This window comes from Cutaneotrichosporon oleaginosum (genome assembly GCF_008065305.1).
Source record: "Cutaneotrichosporon oleaginosum strain ATCC 20508 chromosome Unknown ATCC20508_contig04, whole genome shotgun sequence".
Classification (NCBI taxonomy): domain Eukaryota; kingdom Fungi; phylum Basidiomycota; class Tremellomycetes; order Trichosporonales; family Trichosporonaceae; genus Cutaneotrichosporon; species Cutaneotrichosporon oleaginosum.
The window spans coordinates 363,072-382,604 of record NW_027072173.1 but is presented as its reverse complement, the minus strand read 5'-3'; the positions used below and the strand labels follow the sequence as shown (position 1 = coordinate 382,604).

The 19,533-nt window shown below is 62.0% G+C and overlaps 8 protein-coding genes across 8 annotated transcripts; 6 read left to right on the top strand and 2 right to left on the bottom strand.

Moving 5' to 3' along the window:
* Positions 1–309: 309 nt before the first annotated feature.
* On the top strand, positions 310–3,911 carry COLE_04608 (uncharacterized protein; the record flags this gene model as incomplete). The annotated part of the gene is made up of 6 exons (XM_018422318.2): positions 310–562; positions 617–1,754; positions 1,802–2,139; positions 2,176–2,533; positions 2,570–2,769; positions 2,803–3,911. 6 exons carry the CDS (start codon positions 310–312, stop codon positions 3,909–3,911), a joined length of 3,396 nt encoding a protein of 1,131 aa, XP_018281189.1.
* A 314-nt stretch (positions 3,912–4,225) lies between these two features.
* Positions 4,226–6,002, bottom strand: COLE_04607 (uncharacterized protein; the record flags this gene model as incomplete). The annotated part of the gene is made up of 4 exons (XM_018426433.2): positions 4,226–5,305; positions 5,400–5,678; positions 5,727–5,775; positions 5,809–6,002. The coding sequence occupies 4 exons, from the start codon at positions 6,000–6,002 to the stop codon at positions 4,226–4,228; spliced, it is 1,602 nt and encodes a 533-aa protein (XP_018281188.2).
* Positions 6,003–7,153: 1,151 nt separating this feature from the next.
* Positions 7,154–9,364, top strand: COLE_04606 (uncharacterized protein; the record flags this gene model as incomplete). The annotated part of the gene is made up of 1 exon (XM_018422317.2): positions 7,154–9,364. One exon carries the CDS (start codon positions 7,154–7,156, stop codon positions 9,362–9,364), a length of 2,211 nt encoding a protein of 736 aa, XP_018281187.1.
* A 185-nt stretch (positions 9,365–9,549) lies between these two features.
* COLE_04605 (uncharacterized protein) lies at positions 9,550–11,848 on the bottom strand (the record flags this gene model as incomplete). The annotated part of the gene is made up of 5 exons (XM_018419905.2): positions 9,550–11,076; positions 11,178–11,280; positions 11,335–11,440; positions 11,551–11,698; positions 11,753–11,848. The coding sequence occupies 5 exons, from the start codon at positions 11,846–11,848 to the stop codon at positions 9,550–9,552; spliced, it is 1,980 nt and encodes a 659-aa protein (XP_018281186.1).
* Positions 11,849–12,725: 877 nt separating this feature from the next.
* On the top strand, positions 12,726–13,310 carry COLE_04604 (uncharacterized protein; the record flags this gene model as incomplete). The annotated part of the gene is made up of 1 exon (XM_018419903.2): positions 12,726–13,310. The coding sequence occupies one exon, from the start codon at positions 12,726–12,728 to the stop codon at positions 13,308–13,310; it is 585 nt and encodes a 194-aa protein (XP_018281185.1).
* Positions 13,311–13,674: 364 nt separating this feature from the next.
* On the top strand, positions 13,675–14,358 carry COLE_04603 (uncharacterized protein; the record flags this gene model as incomplete). Its single annotated transcript, XM_018419904.2, has 1 exon — positions 13,675–14,358. One exon carries the CDS (start codon positions 13,675–13,677, stop codon positions 14,356–14,358), a length of 684 nt encoding a protein of 227 aa, XP_018281184.1.
* Positions 14,359–15,219: 861 nt separating this feature from the next.
* COLE_04602 (uncharacterized protein) lies at positions 15,220–16,195 on the top strand (the record flags this gene model as incomplete). Its single annotated transcript, XM_018422316.2, has 3 exons — positions 15,220–15,644; positions 15,723–16,018; positions 16,074–16,195. The coding sequence occupies 3 exons, from the start codon at positions 15,220–15,222 to the stop codon at positions 16,193–16,195; spliced, it is 843 nt and encodes a 280-aa protein (XP_018281183.1).
* A 559-nt stretch (positions 16,196–16,754) lies between these two features.
* COLE_04601 (uncharacterized protein) lies at positions 16,755–18,830 on the top strand (the record flags this gene model as incomplete). The annotated part of the gene is made up of 1 exon (XM_018419901.2): positions 16,755–18,830. The coding sequence occupies one exon, from the start codon at positions 16,755–16,757 to the stop codon at positions 18,828–18,830; it is 2,076 nt and encodes a 691-aa protein (XP_018281182.1).
* Between the last annotated feature and the right edge of the window lie 703 nt (positions 18,831–19,533).

Sequence of the window (19,533 nt, the reverse complement as noted above, 5' to 3'; positions counted from 1 at the left end):
TCCACAGTACCATCCGCAGGATGCAGGACACCGCTATCATTAAAGTCAACCCACTTCCGAAAAATAGCGGTATTAATAATGTGCCGTCCCGTAATGTGCCCTGCCCCCCAAACCAAAAGAAAAGGGCTTATCGTTGCCGTTGCCGGGGCAGAGCGGTGCCTGAAACGCATCGACCACCCAGCAGAGTGACACGCTCCGTCCTGACCACGTCCTCCTCTTTATCCATCGTCTTGACTGTTGTCCATTCACGACACACTCTCCCTCCCCCTTCGCCCTCTCCATTTCTCTCTCATCAACTGAATAGAGATAATGGCCACGCTCGACAACCCGGGCGCGGGCAACGCCACCCCCGTGATACCAGAGGCCCACCTCCCAGGCAACTCTGGTATCACCACCACCACCACCTCGGCCGTTCCTCCGGCCGGTGCCCAATCGCCAACCGCCACTCTCCGCCAGCGCAAGCGCCCCGACGTTGACTACACTGCCGATGACGAGAGCGGCGAGGATGACCAAGGCAAGGAAAAGGTCGAGGTCACTTGGGGCAAGACTCCCAGCGGCGTAGGTGAGTACCGCCGCCAACCTTCATCGCACTGCAAACCGCCGCTCACACGACCAGTCTTCCGCGTTCCTCAGACTCACTCGTGGGTCACGACCATGCTCAACACGTTCCACCGCTCCTCTCTTACTCGCTGGACCGCCTTTTCGCTCTTTTCACAGCCGCTCCTTTTCTTCCTCCTCCGCAACTGGCCCACTACTCGCTCCGTCTTCTTCCTCATCTACTTTGCCTTTTGGCGCTCGGCCTACGACTTTGGCTTTGCCTGGCTTTTGCGCAAGCAGAGCGAGGAAAAGTACATCATCCGCACCCTTCGCCGCTGGGGTTGGCTCGATGTCAACTCTGAGTCTGGCGGCGAGGAGGGCCGTGAGTGGGCAAAGTGGTGGAAGCAGGAGCTTGAGATGAAGATGGGCGAGGGTTACTCGTGGGAGGCCCTCCCTGCCGAGTACAACTCGTGGCTCATCTTCCGCCAGCTCGTCGACATCGTCCTCCTCAACGACTTTGTCGCCTACTCTCTTTTTGCATGGGCCAACCTCACTTTCCCCGCCAACCAGGGCATCCTCACCCACATCGCCCGCTGGATCCTCGGCTGGACCCTCATCATCTTCAACCTCTGGGTCAAGATGGACGCGCATCGCGTCGTCAAGGACTATGCGTGGTACTGGGGCGACGCCTTCTGGCTCATGGTCATGCAGCACGACCTCGTTTTCGACGGTGTCTACGAGATCGCGCCCCACCCGATGTACTCTGTCGGCTACGCCGGCTACTACGGCCTGTCGATCGTTGTCGGCTCATACACAGTTCTCTTCGTATCGCTGGCCGCCCACGCCGCGCAGTTTGCATTCCTCCTGTGGTTCGAGAACCCACACATCGACCGCACTTACGGCGGCGCCAAGAAGCCTATCGCTGCTCGCATTCCATTCGATCTCAAGGCGCCCTCGTCGGTGACGAGCCATGACGCGGCCGACATTGCGACGCCTGGTATCACCGAGGGTGAGACTGAGACCGAAGCCGAGATTGTCGATCTCCCGGAGCAGCGCGAGCCGAATGTCAAGATTCGCCCGCCCTCGGCGACGATCAGCGAGTCCCTTCCTTCGGCCCGTGCAAAGCGCTCTCGTACCATGTCGACGAGCATGCACGACCTCACCCACCGCTTTTTCCGCAAGCCGGTTGTCATTCTCTCGCGCATTGACCCCTTCCGGTGAGTGACTCCGCACTGCAGAACGTGCGGCAGACGCTAACCCTTAGTGCGACGGACTTTGCGCTCGTTCTTTTGATTGCCTATGCTGTGTTCTCGCTCGTTCCCGCTCTCCCCAAGTCGGTCGGCCTCGCCGCTCATTTCCTGCACGCATTCGCATGGCGCTTCTTCCACTCGTACGGTCTCGGCCTCGTCCTTCGCGCCCAGTCCAAGACCAAGTGGCTCGTCCGCCACTACCTTAAGAACTACCCTTACCCCAACGAAAACGACATCCTTGAGGACGACACGGACGGCTCAGACGCGGACCAGAATGTTGTGCGCCGCGCCACCGAGGAGGCCTTCCAGAACTGGCAGGTGGCCTATAACATTTCGCTTGTCATGACATATGGTGGGCTTGCGCAAAGGGAACTAATGCTGACGACAGTTTCGTTCATCGGCCTCGCGTGGAAGACTTACCACCTTCCCTCGGACTGGACCGTTTCCGGCACCATGCTCCGCCACGTCCTCGGCGGTGCCCTCATCGCTCTCCACCTCTGGTCAGCCGTCTCCACTGTCGAGGCCTTGGGCGAGTTTGGATGGTTCTACTCGGACTTTTTCCTTATCGAGCAGGTCCCGGCTCGCCTCGCCTATCACGGCATCTACCGCTTCCTCAACAACCCCGAGCGCACGCTGGGCGGCGCTGCCTTCCTTGGCCTCGCCCTCATCTCCAACTCGCAGCTCGTCTTTTTCCTTGCCATTTTCTCGCACCTGTCGCACTGGTGGTTCCTCAGCTTCGTTGAGCAGTGAGTCTGGGAAAGACGGTGGTTTGCTCACGCCAGGCCGCACATGAAGAAGCTCTACGGTGACCGCCTCCGCAAGGACGGCGGCCTAACCAAGACGGTCAAGTCGATGGCCGAAAAGCGTCTCGCGAATAAGACCGCCATTCCGGAGCTCAAACGCTACGTTGACGAGGTTCGCGACTCGATCGAAAAGGTCGAGGCAAAGATCACCACGGTGGTTGAGGAATTGATCGAGCAAGGTGCGCTTTGGCATGTGATATTGCTGACCCCAGCCCGTCCCCGCTGGTCTGAGTTTGCCCACGACACCAAGAACTTTGTCATGCAGGCGCGTCAGAAGACGCACTTTACGCGTATCGCCTCCGACATTTCCGCGTACGACAGATCGCAGTACTCGATCAACATTGCCTCGTCGTCGTCGGCTTCGACCGTGCCCCGGTTCCATGTCGGCCAGCCGATCCGCGTGTCGTGGACGGCGCCTTCCAACCACTCGCGCAAGGACTGGATCGGCATCTACCGCCTCGGCTCGTGCAAGAGCGAGCTTGTCACGCGCATCTCGAGCATGGGCAAGTGGGTGCCCATCTTTGAGGAGGAGTACGAGGGCGACGAGCAGTGCACGCCCTCGCAGCCGGTGTCGCAGGGCGACGCCGGCATTGTCACTTTTAAGGGCAAGCGCCTTCCGTGGGCGCCTGGGCAGTACGAGCTGCGCTACCACCATGACGGCAAGCACAACGTCATGAGCACGATCGCGCCGATCGAGATTTACGTCTCGAAGCCGAGTGACTTGCACAACTACCGCGCGGTGCATGACGCCGTGCTCAACCTCGTTGTCCTCGCTCTTGAGGCCAACGTCTCCCTCGTGCCTCGCTCGGCACGCCAACGCGCCGAGACGATGACGAGATCGCCTGTTGTCGGCAGACGCCCTCTCGGCCTCGGCCTCAGCTCGCCCCCGGCAGCCCTCGCCCCGCTCTCTCCCAAGGCAGCCGGCAAGGCTCCGGCTGTGTCACAAGCCTCGACCGCGACTGCGATCGGGTCGGCGCCGAACGCCTTCTCTGCCTCGCGCACCCCCCAACCGGCGGAAGCCGCCAGCCACGATGGCCAACAATCGCCGACCACCGAGCTGGCAATGGAATTGAGTGCCGAGTTAGAAGACCAGCCAGCACCCGACGATCCGCTCGACGAAAAGCTACAAGACGCCGACGACTTTGTCATCATGGACGAGGTGCAAGCGAAGCGCATCTCGGGACTGCTCAAACAGGCCTTTGGCGTGGATCTCAGTACCGACGTGGTAATCGCTGACGCAAATGTCGCGGCGTTGGCGAAACGAGTCATGGGATCCCGACATCTCGTGGACGGCATGCAGCCGTTAGTAGATGCCGAGTAGTCTGACTATCTCAACCATCTCAGCCCTAGCGGCAGACATTTCCTTGCTTTGTAGCGCGCAGCCAGCGTCCTACGATGTCATACATGTGATCTTGAAGGATAGAGGGGGCTTTCTGGGGTGATGGACTGGATGCGCTGCTTGAGGAGCATATGTGGCCATTGATTGCATACAAGACCGAGCCATGCCTTATTGAGAGAACAAACGCATACCCAAAGACTGCGAGCGACGACTACTATCTAACCAAACACCCATACGGATTACCTAACCCTACAGCCCATCCACACCTCCACATCCTTCACAACCCCCCGAGCCGTCTACACAACGGCAGCGACCACCCGGCGCCACTTGGACTTCTCCCCGACCTGCTCCTCTTCGCCGTCCTCGGTCTGCTCATAAAACACCATCTGGTTGTAGGGCACAAGCTTGCTCTTGGAGTAGATCTTGTGCGCGCAGTACACCACAGGATAGAGAATGATGGGGAGGTAGGTCGTGCAGAACACGGGTGCACTCCAGTTTCCCTTGAGGAACACGGACCATCCCGAGAAAAAGAGGACGATGGTAATGAGCACGGCGGCATACCACGCCGCCGCTGCGCGGTGGTTGAGCTTGCTAGCGTACGGCAACGCGGCGCGGTCGACGCCCTGCGCGCGCAGACCCCGCTCGAAACGGATGTACGTCACGCACGTGCTCCACCACATGAGCAGGCCGCCCGCTGCGCCCAACGAGGCGAGGTATCCGAACGCGACGCCGGCCGACGAGCCGAGGGACATGAACGCGAGCGACGCGAACAGCGCGCACGTGACGATCGCGACGTACGGCACGCCGTTGTTCGCGGTGCGCGCGAAGAAGCGGGGCGCGTGCCCGCGCAACGCGAGGCCATGCAGTGCGCGCGACGACGTAAACAGCTCCGAGTTGGCCGCGCTCCACCCGCTCGCGATGAGGCCGGCGTTCACGACCGTCGGGAGGACCTTGATCCCCGCCGTCGAGATGGCGATCACGAACGGGCTCGCGAGCGCGCTGCCGGCGTTCAGGGCGAGCCGCGGGTCGTTCGACGGCACGGTGATGCCGATCGCGAAGACGCCGCCGATGTAGAACAGCAGGATGCGGATGTACACGTTTTTGATGGCGCGCGGCACGTTTACGCGCGGGTTGCGCGTTTCGCCGGCTGCAATCGCGACGATTTCGCTGCCGATATACGCAAAGGCCGCGCGCGTGAGCGTCGCCCAGAAACCGAGGAAGCGGCCAAGCGTGCCCCCCAACCCGGCGTATTGGACGAACGGGCCCGGATCCCGCCAGTACTTGAACCCGATGGGCTGGCCGTCCGGGCCGCCGCCGGCGCTGATCACGATCGAGGTGATCAGGAGCCCGACGACGAGGAAGATCTTGAGGTAGGACTGGGGTGAGCGAGAGCCCAGCGGAGGGGGTGCCGGTGACGCATGCCCAAGGAGAAAGAAGAAGGAATGGAAGCTCAGCTCAGACCTCACTCACAAGCCAGAACTCGAGCTCGCCGAACCACGCGGTGCCGAGCATGTTGACGGTGACCGCGGCGATGAGGAAGAGCGAGATCCACGCCGCGTTGGAAATCGTGTCGTTCCAAAGGTTGATGAGGACCGAGAGCGCGGCGAGCTCGGACGGCAGGAAGATGGTCCATGTGTACCAGTAGAAATAGCCGACGGTGAACGAGAGCGATGAGTCCACGTATCTGGCCGCGAGCGTGATCGCGCCGCCCGGGAGGGGCATGGCGGAGACCATCTCGCCGAGGGAGATCTGGGGTCAGTAGCTGGCACGCACAGCTGAACATGTCTCGCCACGTACCATCACGGCATAACACATCGTCCCCATCAAGCTGTATGCGAGCAAGATACTGCCGTCAGCCTCGTCGCATCGTGATGCTCACCCTAGTGGCCCACCCTCGGCAAGCGCAGACCCGGTGTACAAGAACAAGCCGGTGCCCAGCACGCCGCCGATGGAGATCATGGTGATGTGCCGCCCCTTGAGGCCGCGGTTGAGCTCAATGTCCGCGTCCGCCGCGGGCGGCGGCAGGTGCTTGTCGCTCTCAGAGCCGTGCTCGTACACTGGGGCTCCGTCCATGATGGGATGAGGGGATGGGGATGGGGATGGGGTGCTCGTGTGGCTTGTTCTTAACGCATGTTGTTGATGAGCTTGGACGAAAGAATATGCGCGCGGCTAGTTAAGCGCGGATGTGTTATCGCGGAGCGTCGGGTGAGGATCTGCCGGGCGTGTGGAGTGAGTGCGTGTGAAGTTGAGATGGAGAGGGGACGGGGATGTGGTTGGTTATCTATGCGCTGAGCAGTGAGAAGTGAGAAGTGAGTGGATGAGTGACATGGACGATGGATCTGGAGAGTGAAACAATGAGCGCGCGCGAAATTATTGTGGTGGCGTCGATCGATTTTCGGCGGACGTTTTGCCACCCTGGCCATTCCGCCACTCGGCCAAAGCACCCAGCAAGCAACAGCCAGCAGCCGCCAAGAGCTAGTGAGCCGCCAAAGTCGGCCGAGTACGACGCCGCAGTCTCGTTAACAAGCTGACATCCTCCGTTGGCTGTCATCAAGAACTGGGAGGGGTAGGCCCGTCGTATCCGCGATATCTATGCGCTTCTGCTCTCGAGTCGACGGATACGCGCTTGTCGCGGGTAAGTTATCGTCGGAGCAGCCGGGAGCGGGTGGGAGGAGCGTGAGGATATATATATATATACCGACATCCGAGCAGCTGAGCAAGAAGGCTGAGAGCGAATGAGCAAGTGAGAGATGTCTTGCGAGGTGCGAGTTGCGACGACGACGAGAGTGTTCAGCGACGCAAAGAAAGCATGAAGCCCTCCCGCCTCCCGCTAGTCCTCGCTCCCTCCCCTCCCTCCTCTTGCTCGGAGCGCTTTCCGTGCTGTGCGGGACGGGAGCACTGCATTGCATAAGAGCAGCCCGCCTCGCCGACCTACCTGTTAAAGTCTTGCTTGGCGTATCATCGCGCGAGGCATCGGGGGAGTCGCAATGACCGCTCCGAGCCCTGAATCTAATACCTGAACAGGACGCGACGCGTGAAACGTGCGTGTGTGGGGGATGTGGGGGGAGAGGGAAGGTGCGACGAGCGTGGCGGTTGAGTCAGATCGACGCTGCTCCTTCCCGCATCTCAGATCCACTCATAATGTGCTCTCACTCTCTCTCCATCGCTCAATCTCCTCATTCCCATCACAAGGAGCGACGACAACGATAACGGCAACGACAGCGATGACGACCGACCCCGCTGCTGCTGCCGCAACCCCCACCTCCACCTCTGACACTCCCAAGCTCCTCCTCCCCGGTATCGACCTTCCCCTCGACACGTACGCCAAACTCGATGTCCTCGAGACGACCAAGGAGGATGGCAAGACCCGCGTCAAGGTCCGCCGCTTCCCCTCCGCTGTCCTCGAGGACGAGTGGAAGTCAAACACACCGACCATGCGCGAACGCGCCATGATGCGTGTCATCGACTTGCTCACCGACAAGCCCAACTGGGAGGAAAAGGTGGCCGACGAGACAATCGTCGCCAAGTGGCGCGCTGAGGCCCTCGCCCTGCCTCTCAAGCAGGGCTTTTCAGACGCCATGTTCGACTTCGTTGTCGCCGAGCTGCGCGACAAGGCCGCCCTGTTCAAGAAGAACGGCGGTGTTGTGAGCGTGTACGACGGCGCGGCTGCCGTCTTTAAGACGGACACCGCACTTACCCCTGAACTGGTGCAGCGCCTCGGCGCCGCCATCAAACCGCTCGAAGACGTGCCGGAGGATGAGAAGGACTGGCACCCCGGCAGCGACGAGCAGGTGCTCGACCTCGTCCACCCCTCCCTCTTCCCGCTCGTGTACGGCAAGACGCGGATCGTACGCCGCGAAATCGCGCTCGCCGACGCCCTCGCGTCCTGGGGCAGCGGCGAAACGATCGCCAAGACGGAGGGTGTCAAGAAGAAACAGAACAGCTGGTACTACACGCTCGACCCTGAGCGCCTGCTGTCGCGCAACTACCAGTGGCTGCCGGCGGACGTGGCGCTCGTCGACGGCAAAGCCAAGTTCACAAGCTACATCAACAACCTGCATCCCGAGGAGCACGCCGAGCTGTACGGCGTGCTCGAGGAGCTCGTGGAACGCGCCGTGCCGCTGTGGTTTGCCGCGTACGACCGCGTCATGACCTGGATGGGGGCGGAGGACGGTGTGGGCTGGGAAGATCGCGAGAACACTGTCAACCGCATCTGGTGCATGGACTCGAACCGGCAGTGCACTACGCCTGAGGTGTGCAAAGGCTACTGCGATGCGTGGAACAACCCGGACAACCCGGACAACCAGGGGACTGATGAGAGCGATAATGAGGGGGAAGGAGATGGCGAGGATGGTGCTGAGGACGAAGAGGAGGACGACGCGGACGGCAGCGACAACGGCGCCGAGATTGGAAGTGGCAGCGACGGCCTCGAGGACTTGAACATGCCTGCGGGCATGAGCACGGACAGCGATGACGACGACGACCATGACGACGTCGATAGCGAGGACAGCGACATGGCGGAGATCTTGGGTGTGACCGAGACGGACGACACGGACGCCGACGCCACCACCCACGACAAGGAGGATGAGAAGGAAGAGGAGGACCGCGCGCCGCCGGCCGACGGCGACATCCCCCTCCCCAGCGGCTACGACAGCGAGGACGAAGCGAACCAAGTCTGGTTCGAAGCGACGCACAAGGTGCTGCAGCCCGAGCCCGGGGCATACAAGTTCGTCGGCTACCCCTTCACCAAGACGCCGTGGACGTCGAAAAAGCTCCAAGTTATCGTCAAGCTCGCGAGCATCCACCTCACGCCCGACAAGCCCGCGTACCCCGGCGGCAGCTGGCACATTGAAGGGCAGCTGAACGAGCGCATCGTCGCGACCGCGCTGTACTACATCGACAACGCGAACGTGACGGACTCGCACCTGTCTTTCCGCACCGCATGCAACGCCGAGGCGCTGTGCGAGAACTTTGGGTACGCGCAGAGCGACCACGCGCCGTTCGCGGCCATCTTCGGCGCCAACCCCGGCCTCGACGAGCACTCGACCGTGCTCGAGCTCGGGCAGGTACACACGCGCGCGGGCCGCCTCCTCGTCTTCCCGAACGTTATGCAGCACCGCGTCGGCCCGTTCGAGCTCGCGGACCGCACGCGCGCGGGACACCGCAAGATCGTCGCCCTCTTCCTCGTCGACCCCGAGACGCCTGTTATCAGCACCGCTCACGTGCCCCCGCAGCAGATGCACTGGGGCTCGAGCGGTGTGCAGGACCGCCTGCCGCCCGAAGTCGCCGAGATGGTGTACGCCCACGTCGAGTGCCCGTACCGTCTTGACGAGGCGAAGCGGATCCGCGAGAAGCTCATTGACGAGCGGCGGGCTATCGACAAGGACGCCAACAAGGCCGTCAACCACGGCGACTTTAGTTTCTGCGAGCACTAGGGGGTGGGGATACGACAGGCTATGACTAGGATTTGTGATGTAACTGGGTTTCTTGTTGCAGCCTGCATGCCTGTAGCGACGCTCACTTTGCAAGCACACACATCTCACACCTCTCCCTGCCTCGCCGCATACTCGCTCGCGTACACATTACATTATACACACAGTACTATTCTATCTGTGCACCCTCACAACTGCGCCTCCATCTCCTCGTACAGCTTCTCCGCGAGCGCGAGCGTTGCCTGCCGTCTCGCCCGTGGGTCCGCGAGATGGAGCGGCGCCGACTCCCCGAAACTGCCCCGCCGCACGCCGGCGGCCCAGCGCGGCCGCGCGCCCCGCAAGCTGGCGCGCATCGCGGGGCTCGTCGCGCCCGCGCTTGCGCTGAACGACGCGCGCGTGCTGCTCGTCCCCGAGAAATGCGACGACTGCGACCCGCGCCGCGTCCCCATACCCAAGCTCAGGCCGACGGACGGCCCCATGACGGCGGCCACGCCCTGGCCGAGGCCCGCGAGCGCTTGGTTGAGCACGGCGGCGGGCGGCGGCGCCGGGAGAGAGGTGCGTGGCGAGTCGCGCGACTTCTCGTCCCGCCGCTCCTTTTCGCGGTCGCCCCGCTCCCGCTCTTGGTCCTCTGTCTCCACTCGTGCCAGCGCGCGGTCGAGCGCCGCCGCGTCTGCCGTCTGCGCCCGGCTCGCCCGCGCGGCAGCAAGCGCGTCTGGCGCGACGACGTCGTCCGCTACGTCGTCCAGCCACGACGGCATGGCATCCGCCGGCACGCCGGTGAACGCGTTGGTGAAGCTCGCTGGCGTGGCAGCGGGAGATGCAGGCACCATAGGTGTCGGCGTCATGGTCGCGGCCTCGACGTCCGCCTGCGCTGCCGCCTCGGCCTCCTTCTCCAAGTGTCGCCGCAAGAACCATGGCAGGTGCTTGAGGTTGGGCATATGCAAATGCAAGTGGGGCAGGTGGGGGTGGAAATGGGGAAGATGTGGGTGGAAGCCGCGGCGCGTGTGGTCCGAGTGAGAGGGGTTCGGAATTCTCGCGTCTGGTGGTGGTTCAGATGCGAAGAGGGCCTGGAGCACATCCATCGAGCAGTCCGAGTCGATGCTCCCCCGGCTCGCGGCTGCGAGCGGCGTGGCCATGGTGAGCTGGTTCAGGTCGAGCTCGTTCTGCGCAGCGGCCGATGGGTCTGCTGCGCTCGCAAGAGGCGCGACGCATCCGACAGGCTCGGGCAGGGACCAGCTGGGATCCGCTCCCTTGTCCTTGTCATTCTCAAGAGACGGCGAGGGGAACTTTTCGCGGTAAGCGGCGCGGAACCCCTTGCGGAGGCAGGGGTCGACGATGACGGCCAGCATGGCAAATGTCACGCCGCGGACACCGTAGAACAGATAGTACACGCAGTACAGCCCGTACACAGCCTTGGACTTGACTCCGCCCTGGAGTGAGATGTAGAGATCACCTATTGCGATGACGCCGTTGACAATGACGAGCGTGATGGGGTAGAGCGAGACACGGATCGCGATGGACACAAATCGGTCCTCGAGGTGGCCGAACATGCGCTCGCGCTTGATGCTGTTGCGGCGTCCGCGGAACAGGCGCTTGCCCTTTTTGCGGTGGTCGGTGTCGTCCGTCGAGTCCGAGGACATCTCAAAGTTGAGGCTATCGCCGCCAAAGAGTGCGCGCGATGTTGCACGGCCCTGCCGGAACAGCTTCCATAATGTCTGGTGTCAACGTATTGCCAGGGAATGGCCAAGCCGGGGAACCCAGCTGGGCTTGGTTCCAGGCACGACAACGTTTTTTGTCCCACGCCACCACCACTTACAATAGCGACAGCGACAGTGGCGATTGCGCAGGACAACAGTTGCCAGAGATACAGGTCGAGGACAAAGTTGGTAACACGGGCTTTTTCAGACGACTTGATCCAACTGTTCATTAGTGCTTGCTCGGAAGGCGCCCAGCTCAATAACTCTACAACTCACCAAACGTGGTAGATAGGATCCCACCCAAAATGCCCAAGTGCAGCTGGGATGATGGGGACGAAGAGGCCGATGAATATGGAGAGGCCGATGTACCAGCGTTCCAAGCCTGGGGTGTGAGCGCTCCAAACGACGGGAGGCAGGCCGCCGGCTCAGGGGAGGTGGCGTCGGCGCGGCCAGCCACAGCCCGTGCTGGATCAGACGTCAATGGCGACTTACCCATTCGAATAGGATTCAACCCCAGCACGATGGTAACGAAGAGGTTGATAGCGATGCAAGTGCAGAGGTAATTAACGACCCCGAGGGTGCCGATCATGAAGTAGATGCCGACGGCGCATGCGCGATTTGGCCTTGCGCCGAGCACGACCTGGGGTTAGCGCGGCGAGGGGAGAGAAGGACGGGGAGCAAGGGCAAGAGCTACCAAGGAAAGGTAAGCCCGTTCTGCATCTCGACGCTGGCGAGTCGGGAGGAGAATCGAGAACTGGCTACGCGCCGCGTTGAATCTGCATGGTGTCATACCTGGCTTGGCGGCGTACGCCGAAGGCGCCTCTGGACGCAACCCGGGAGCTCTACGGTCGATCCCGCCTCTTTCTCGTCGACGTCTCCGGCTGCTCTCTACAGCAGCACACAGCGCCGACTCCCTCGATCTGCCCCGACCTCCCACACCTCGTTGTTAGAACTCACAGAAATGTAGTTGACATCATAAACAATTTCCCACACCAAGCAACTCAAGAGGAGCCGGAAGCTCACGCGGTCGAGAAAAACGCGCGCGCTGCGCACCGTCCACACCCACGCGGCTGTGAGTAGGACGGAGAGGCAGCAGACGAGGCTGACGGACGCAGCGCCGACCGAGACGAGCTGGTTGGTCTGGGATTAGCTGTGAGCGGGGAGAGGGGGCCGCGCGAACGCGGGGCGACGCGAGAGAAGAGTGCGGAGGACCACCGTCCTCGCTAACAGCGAGGTGGGGAAGTGGGGTGGGGGGGGCCGTGGGGGAAAGAGGGAGAGGCGCGGGGCTTGCGCCAAGGACCAAGGAATACTTACTCGGACCTTGTCACGGGTGAGCTCGAACATGCCCGCGGGGCCCTGGTCGGGCGGGTCGTCGTGGTGGCTGCGTGGTGGATGGAGAGGGAGGGGATGGCACAAGCAAGAGACGGAGAGACGATGACGACAAGAGAAAGAGAGAGAGTAGAGTGTAAGAGATGAGTTGAGCAGGAGCAATTGAGGAGTGAGGTGAGACAAAGGTCCCGGGTGTAATTCAGGGCGGCCAGTGCCTCTGGAGCCAGTCTGCCGGATCCGCTCTCTCTCCTCATCGCTTCCACCACTTGGTCCATGCATCAGATCAGCTTTACCCGCGACGTCTGCGCATCACATTACGCCCATCGTGATCGCTGTCGATGCGAGCGGCGACGAAGAATTGGGGAGAGTCCGAGACCGAGACCAAACCCCGCGCAGCTGAATTCTCACCCTCTGAGGCTTGGCGTTGCAGCCTCCCTCCTCCCCTCGTCTGCCCGTCCGTCTGCCTCGGCCCCCTCCGCAGCTCAGCTCCTCCCCGCAACTACTATCTACCCTTGTCTCACCAACCTTGTTGCATCGGCGCTAGCGATCGATTCGCCAGCAGCATGCTGAGACGCGGCGCCGCGACGCGCAAAACTTTCACGGCGATGGCGCTCAGGCCCACGCCGCCACACGCCACGCGCTCGCTATCCGAGCGTAGAGTAAAGGTTCAGAGTGGCGCCGGGTGCGGGGCGGGTGTCACTGGCATGCACGGACGGCTCTGGGTCGCTGGATTGCTGGATCGGAAGCTGGGCTCTGGACTGTACGAGTACAATATGAGAGATGTGAGGACAGAGGTGATTGCCGAGTTGAGCTCGGCACGTCCACACGCACTTGGCTGGGTGATGGCGACCACTAAATGTCAACCATCATCAAGCGGGAGGCGCGGTAGAGGTTGGGGTCCAATGCATTTGGAGCCATCATGATCTCAGATAATGCATGCGCATGGACTTGGTTGTGGCGGATTCAGCGTTTCGGCCGCCACACTGATATGTCGAATTGAGCATGTTTGTGTCAACACGCCGTGACGTCCAGGCCATTTGGATAGTTGCCATCATCGGTGCGGCGGTTGCCTGGGTACATCACCTCTCGTCCACTCCGCTCTCCTCTGCGCCTCTGCATCTCCGCATCGAATACACGTGCTAGATCCCGCCAACCCGCTGGGAAGCTGAGAACAAAGACACTCCGCCCATTGTTCGCAGCTTCGGCCCGACACATCGGCCGAAGCCGTGGCCACTTATCTCCTATCTCTCCACGTCCCGTCGACGACTCTCATCCTCTCCGTCCATCATGCCCGCCCTCGTCGCCGTGGCCTCCGCCTCTCCGTCCCCCGCCCCCGTCCCCGCCCCCGTCCCCGCCCTCGCCCTCTCCTCGTCGATCGCAAGCACGTCCCGCCCCTCCATCACCCCCCGCCGCTCCCGCTCGCCCCGCAAGATCTCCGTCGCGATCGACAAGGCCTCTCCCGCCGCCCTCCCCTCTCTCATCCCCCGTCTCGCGGACATTGCGCTCGCGCAGGAACACGGGCTCGTGGCGCCATACACGCGCGCGGACGCCGCCCAGCTCTACGACCTCCCCCTCGGCGTTGGGGCGGGCAAGTGTCTCCTCCTCGTCGCGCGGGACACGGCCGTGCCGCTCCGGCGCGGGAGGACCGGGAATGCCTCTCGCACGCGGGAGGGGCCGAGGGAGGGGTCTCGGACAAGAGAAGGGGGGGAGGATACTGGAGAGCAAGAGGAGCGCGGGGGAGAGGCGCGCAAAGGCCACATCGTCGGAAGCGTGCAGCTGCATTTCCACGCGGCGCCCAACGGGTGGTTCCGCGCTGATGTGCGTGGCTTGGTCGTGCATCCTGACTATGTGAGGCGAGGGGTGGGGCGGCGGCTGATGGAGGCGGTCGAGGAGGAGGCTAAGGCGTGCAAGACAAAGTTGTTGGTGAGTGGGGACACTAGACGGGCGAGGTGGCACGGAGGGAGGATGTGATGACGAGAAAAGGAGAGGGGGAGAGGAGATGAGATGAGAAGAGGAGCGTGGAGGGCGCGACGACCGACCCCAGACGCGAGAGAGGAAAGTGGACTATGGAAGCGCACAATACCTTGCCACGCGCTCTCGTTGCCCCACTCTCTGGCCTTCGATGCTGACCCGCAGCTACTCGACACCGAGCCCTCGTCCGCCGCCCACTCCCTCTTCGCTTCCGTTGGCTTCACGACGACAGGCATCGTTCCACGCTACACGTACAGCGTGGACGGACTGCTGCGCGACGCGGCGCTGATGCACAAGGAGCTGCGGTGCGGCAACTGCGACGAGTGCGGGTGTTCGACGGAGAAGAAGCTGCAGTGGTGAGGCGATGCATGGAATGCGGCTGTTCGAGTTGCTGCATGACTCGTTGTGACGAGGAGGATGATGAAGGGGAGATGGAAAGATGGATGGGGGGGAGATGTGAATTGGACGAGAGTTATAATCGAGAATTAAGAGAATTAGGAGAATTAGGAGAATTACATAAAAGCAATTGGGCGGTCGACGGGAACAAAACAAGGGACAGCACAGCCTGCCTTCTTCCCAATCTTGTCACATCTCTCAACATCTCTCTCTCAACATCTTCCATCTCATCTCCATCTCCCCATCTCCCCATCTCCCCGTCGCCAGCCCATTACTCCCCTCCCCTCCCCCCCCCCCTCGTCATATTTGTATAGACTAGACCCTCTTCACGACTGCACGAGAACAACACCTCTACGAGCAACGGCGACACTCCTTCCAACAGCACATACCTCGTATCCCCTTCGGTTTTCAGAGGCTCTCTTCCTCCCCTCCCCCTCGTCTCGTAACACCCCCCTCACTCCCATCATGCCACGACACGGCGTGCGCCCAACGGCTGCTCCTAAGCGCGACGCTGCTCTTGACTACCTCCGGAAACGACAGGATCCCCAAAACGGCGGCAACAACGCCGGCGGCGGCAACGGAAACAACGCCGGAGGTGGCAACAATAACCAGAACGGTAACACTGGAACCAACCAGCAGGGTGGCGGTAACAACAACGGAACCGTCGGCACCGGCCAGAATGGCAACGGCACGACCAACGGCAACGCTACCGTGTCCGGCGGCGCCGGTGGGAACAGTACCAACACGAGCTCGACCATTTCCATTCCTCTCACAGCCGCGGCCGGTAGTATCGTTATGCTGGAGCCATCGCAGAGGGTTGACACGGTGTCCTATTACAAGATTGCACCAAGTGAAACAATCACGTTCCGCTGGAACATGACCAATCTCTAGTATGTCTCTCTGGCACTTGTGTGGGTGTGTGGGGCGTTGGGGACATGGTTCTTTGGTCAAATCGTGCTAATTCCCAGCGTTCAACCGTCTAACATCACTGTCGTCGCATCGTGCTCGGACAACGGTAACACGTATCCCGTTGGCCCTACCAACGGGGCGCAAAATGTGTTTGATGGCAATACAACCGAAGTTCACTGGGTTCCGTACGACTGGGAGCAGGTGCCGGGGCAGCCGCGGTTTGCGGCGGCTTCGTACACTCTCAAGATCTGGGACGAGCGCGGACCGGGTGTGGGCATCAAGGGTGGCTATCTCAGCCCTTACTCTGGTACAAGGTTTGGCATGTACATCCCACAAAAGTACACGCCGCTGGCTGGTGAGTTGGCGCATTACCGCCGAGGCATTGCGTACTTTGACAGAGCTGATTGCAGAATGGACGTGCGCGACCTGCTCATCTGCGCAGCGCCTGCTGGGCGAGCCCGCTGGCCTGAGCATTCTGACCTCGCTGATCGTTGTGCTTGTGAGCGCCTACGCCGTGCTGCGCCGCGCATGAGCGACATTAATGTCTGTCCCTTTTATGGACACTCGAGGACTTTTTTTGCATAGACACGACCGTGATGTACATTGGTAATGACTACGGGGGAGGGAGAGATGATTGAGTGAAATGGTGACGGCATGCCGCGTCGCGCGTCAAACGTAGAGCTGCACGCCATCATATAAGCCTGGTTCGACGGCGCCCAAGCACGTTTGCATTTGCGGACCATGGAGTGAACAGCTGGACGCCGACAACACAAGCACTTTTGATGTGATTAGACTCGGAGTCGGTCGGCCATTGCCGAAGATGGCGACCACGCGGGGAGATGATGACACGTTGTGGCATGAGGCGAGGTCCATTCCGCTCGCAACGGACGACACGCAAGCAACACTGCCTCAACTCAACATCGTCTCTCCTTGATCCAGCAACACTTGCCTCGTCCTCATCGTCTTCATTCCTAGTCTTGCTACTACTGCACTTTGGGCTCCTCTCATCTTCCCACACCCGGCCCTCCACTCCCCTGCCTCTCCGCTCCTCCCCGCTGCGCCCCCCCCCCCCCCTCTCCCCCTCCTCCGCCATGTCTGCCAACGCCCTCGGCGCGTCCCTCTACTACGCCGACGCAAAGGCGCCCATCTGCCCCCTCGTCATCAAAGAGCACTTTGACAAGCTGAACACTAAGGAGCAGCTGTACGCGCACCACATCGCCCGGGCTTCGTGGATCGGCGGCCGCGTCATCCTCAAGCAGACGACGCCGACCGCATCCGACCTCTTCGACCTGCTACGTGCGACCTTCAGCGCCTCAGACCCCACCAAGCTCGGCGACCTGGAGGCGCAGCGCAAACAGGCGGGCCTAACCACGGACGACTTCACCAGCGTGCTCGAGTACACTGCGCAAGTGTTGGGCAACCTGGCCAACTTCAAGAGCTTTGGCGACTCCAAATTCATTCCGCGCGTCGACGCCGCGACGTTCCGCAAGGTTGTGGCCGCGGCGCCGCGCGCGCACGAGGCCCTGCCGCTGTGGGATAAGCTGCAGGAGGAGATCTACGGGATCAAGCCTGCCGCGCGGACGCTTCTGGGGTACCCAGACGCCGGGCATGTGACGGGATACTACTCGGGCGACGTGACGGAAGCGGACATCAAAGCTGTGCAGAAGTGGTACGAGGGGCGCGGGAAGGACGCGCTCAACACGCGCCTCTTCAAGCGCGGGGACGTGTACGAGCTGCGCGTCGCCAGCGCCGACACGGCGCCGACAGAGACGTTCGACGTCCCCGGTCTCCCGGGGAAGCTGGAGGTCGTGTTCGGCGACTTTGCAGAGGAGATGAAGGGCGTCGCGGACGAGCTGGAAGCCGCGATCCCGTACGCCGCCAACGAGCACCAGCGCAAGATGCTCGAGGCGTACGTGCGGCATTTCCACACGGGCGACGTCGACGCACACAAGGAGAGCCAGCGCGAGTGGATCCAGGACATTGGTCCTACAGTCGAGACCAACATCGGCTTCGTCGAGAGTTACCGCGACCCAGCGGGCGTGCGCGCCGAGTTCGAGGGCTTCGTCGCTATGGTCAACAAGGAGATGACGAAGAAGTTTGAGCGCCTCGTCGACGCCGCCGAGACCTATATCCCCAAGCTGCCGTGGGGCAAGGACTTTGAGAAGGACAAGTTCCGCAAACCCGACTTTACGAGCCTCGAGGTCCTCACCTTCTCGACGGGCGGCGTGCCGGCCGGCATCAACATTCCAAACTACGACGACATCCGCATGACGTTCGGGTTCAAGAACGTGTCGCTCGGCAACGTGTTGAACGCCAAGGCGCCGGACGAGAAGATCACGTTCTTGGGCGACGCGGACGCCGCGCTCTTCCAGCGCCTTCGCGGTCCAGCCTTCGAAGTCCAGGTCGGGATCCACGAGCTGCTGGGGCACGGCAGCGGCAAGCTGCTGCAGGAGAACGCGGACGGCACTGCCAACTTTGACCTGAAGAACCCGCCCATCAACCCGCTCACCGGCAAGCCCGTGGAGCACTGGTACGGGCCCGGCGAGACGTGGGGCAGCCGGTTCAAGACGATTGCCGCGAGCTACGAAGAGTGCCGCGCGGAAGCGGTCGCCATGTCGCTGAGCACGGACAAGAGCCTGCTCGAGATCTTCGGGCACACGGACTCGAGCGCCGAGAGCGCCGACGACATCATGTACGTCGGGTGGCTGCAGATGGCGCGTGCGGGGCTCATCGCGCTCGAGTTCTACGACCCCGAGGCGAAGAAGTGGGGACAGGCGCACATGCAAGCGCGGCACGCGCTGCTGCGCGTCTTCCTCGAAGCCGGGTTCGTCCGGATCGAAGAGACGGACAGGGGCAAAGACCTCGTGGTGGTCATGGAGCGCGGCGCGATTACGGGGACCGGGCAGCAGGCCGTCGACACCTTCCTCACCGCCCTGCAGATATACAAGGCGACAGGCGACGTCGAGGGCGGCAAGGCGCTGTACGACAAGTACACGAGCGTCGGAGACGAGTGGCTGCCCCGCCGCGACGTCGTGCTCGCCAAGCGCCAGCCGCGCAAGCTCCTCCTCCAGGCCAACACGTTCCGCGACGGCGACGGCGTGCGGCTCAAGGAGTACGAGGCGACGCTGCCGGGATTCATTGAGAGCTACCTCGAGCGGGCGATCTAGGTTAGAAGCATCGCGTTCAGAAGCATGCATCGTGTGGTGTACTGTGTGGCCAGGTGGCGAGGGCGGGCAAAGGACTCAGCATGTCGGGCAACGTGCCCTCTTCGCCAAACACCTACAATCGCCACCCAGCTCAGATCGTTAGATCGCCACCCCGTCACCCGACCCACTCCCACTCACCGCCGAAGATACGAACGCAAGCTCACATGCTTCCCCACATCGGCGCTCGGCCCCCGCACCCGACAGTCACGGGGTCACGAGATCTGATGTATGCTTCCGTGGCCCAAGCGATCGGTAATGAACAATGTCCAGCTGACCTGTCCGGCTCCACATGCCGACAAAGCTCTGCGTGTGCTCTCCCGCCCCTTCCCACGCCGCCCCCGGCCCTCAGCAACATATAAACCCCCACTTCCCTCCCTTCTCCCCATCACCCCACGGTAAGCCGTGCCGCTCACGACCAGTGGTAGGCGTCCGTCCGGCACCCGGCACCCGGCCCTCTTCGTTTCTCCGATTCATCGAGGTAGTCGACGTGCCCGCCAACGACAGGGCAGAATTGTTCGGTTATGATTGTGGACATGGACGTAGGATGAGGCGACGTGCGAAGGAAGCGATGGCGAGGGGGCGAACGAAGGCGAAGCGAAGGCGAAGATTGAAGACGTGTAGATGAAGACGAAGACGGAGGCGTGTACGATAGGCTCCACTATTC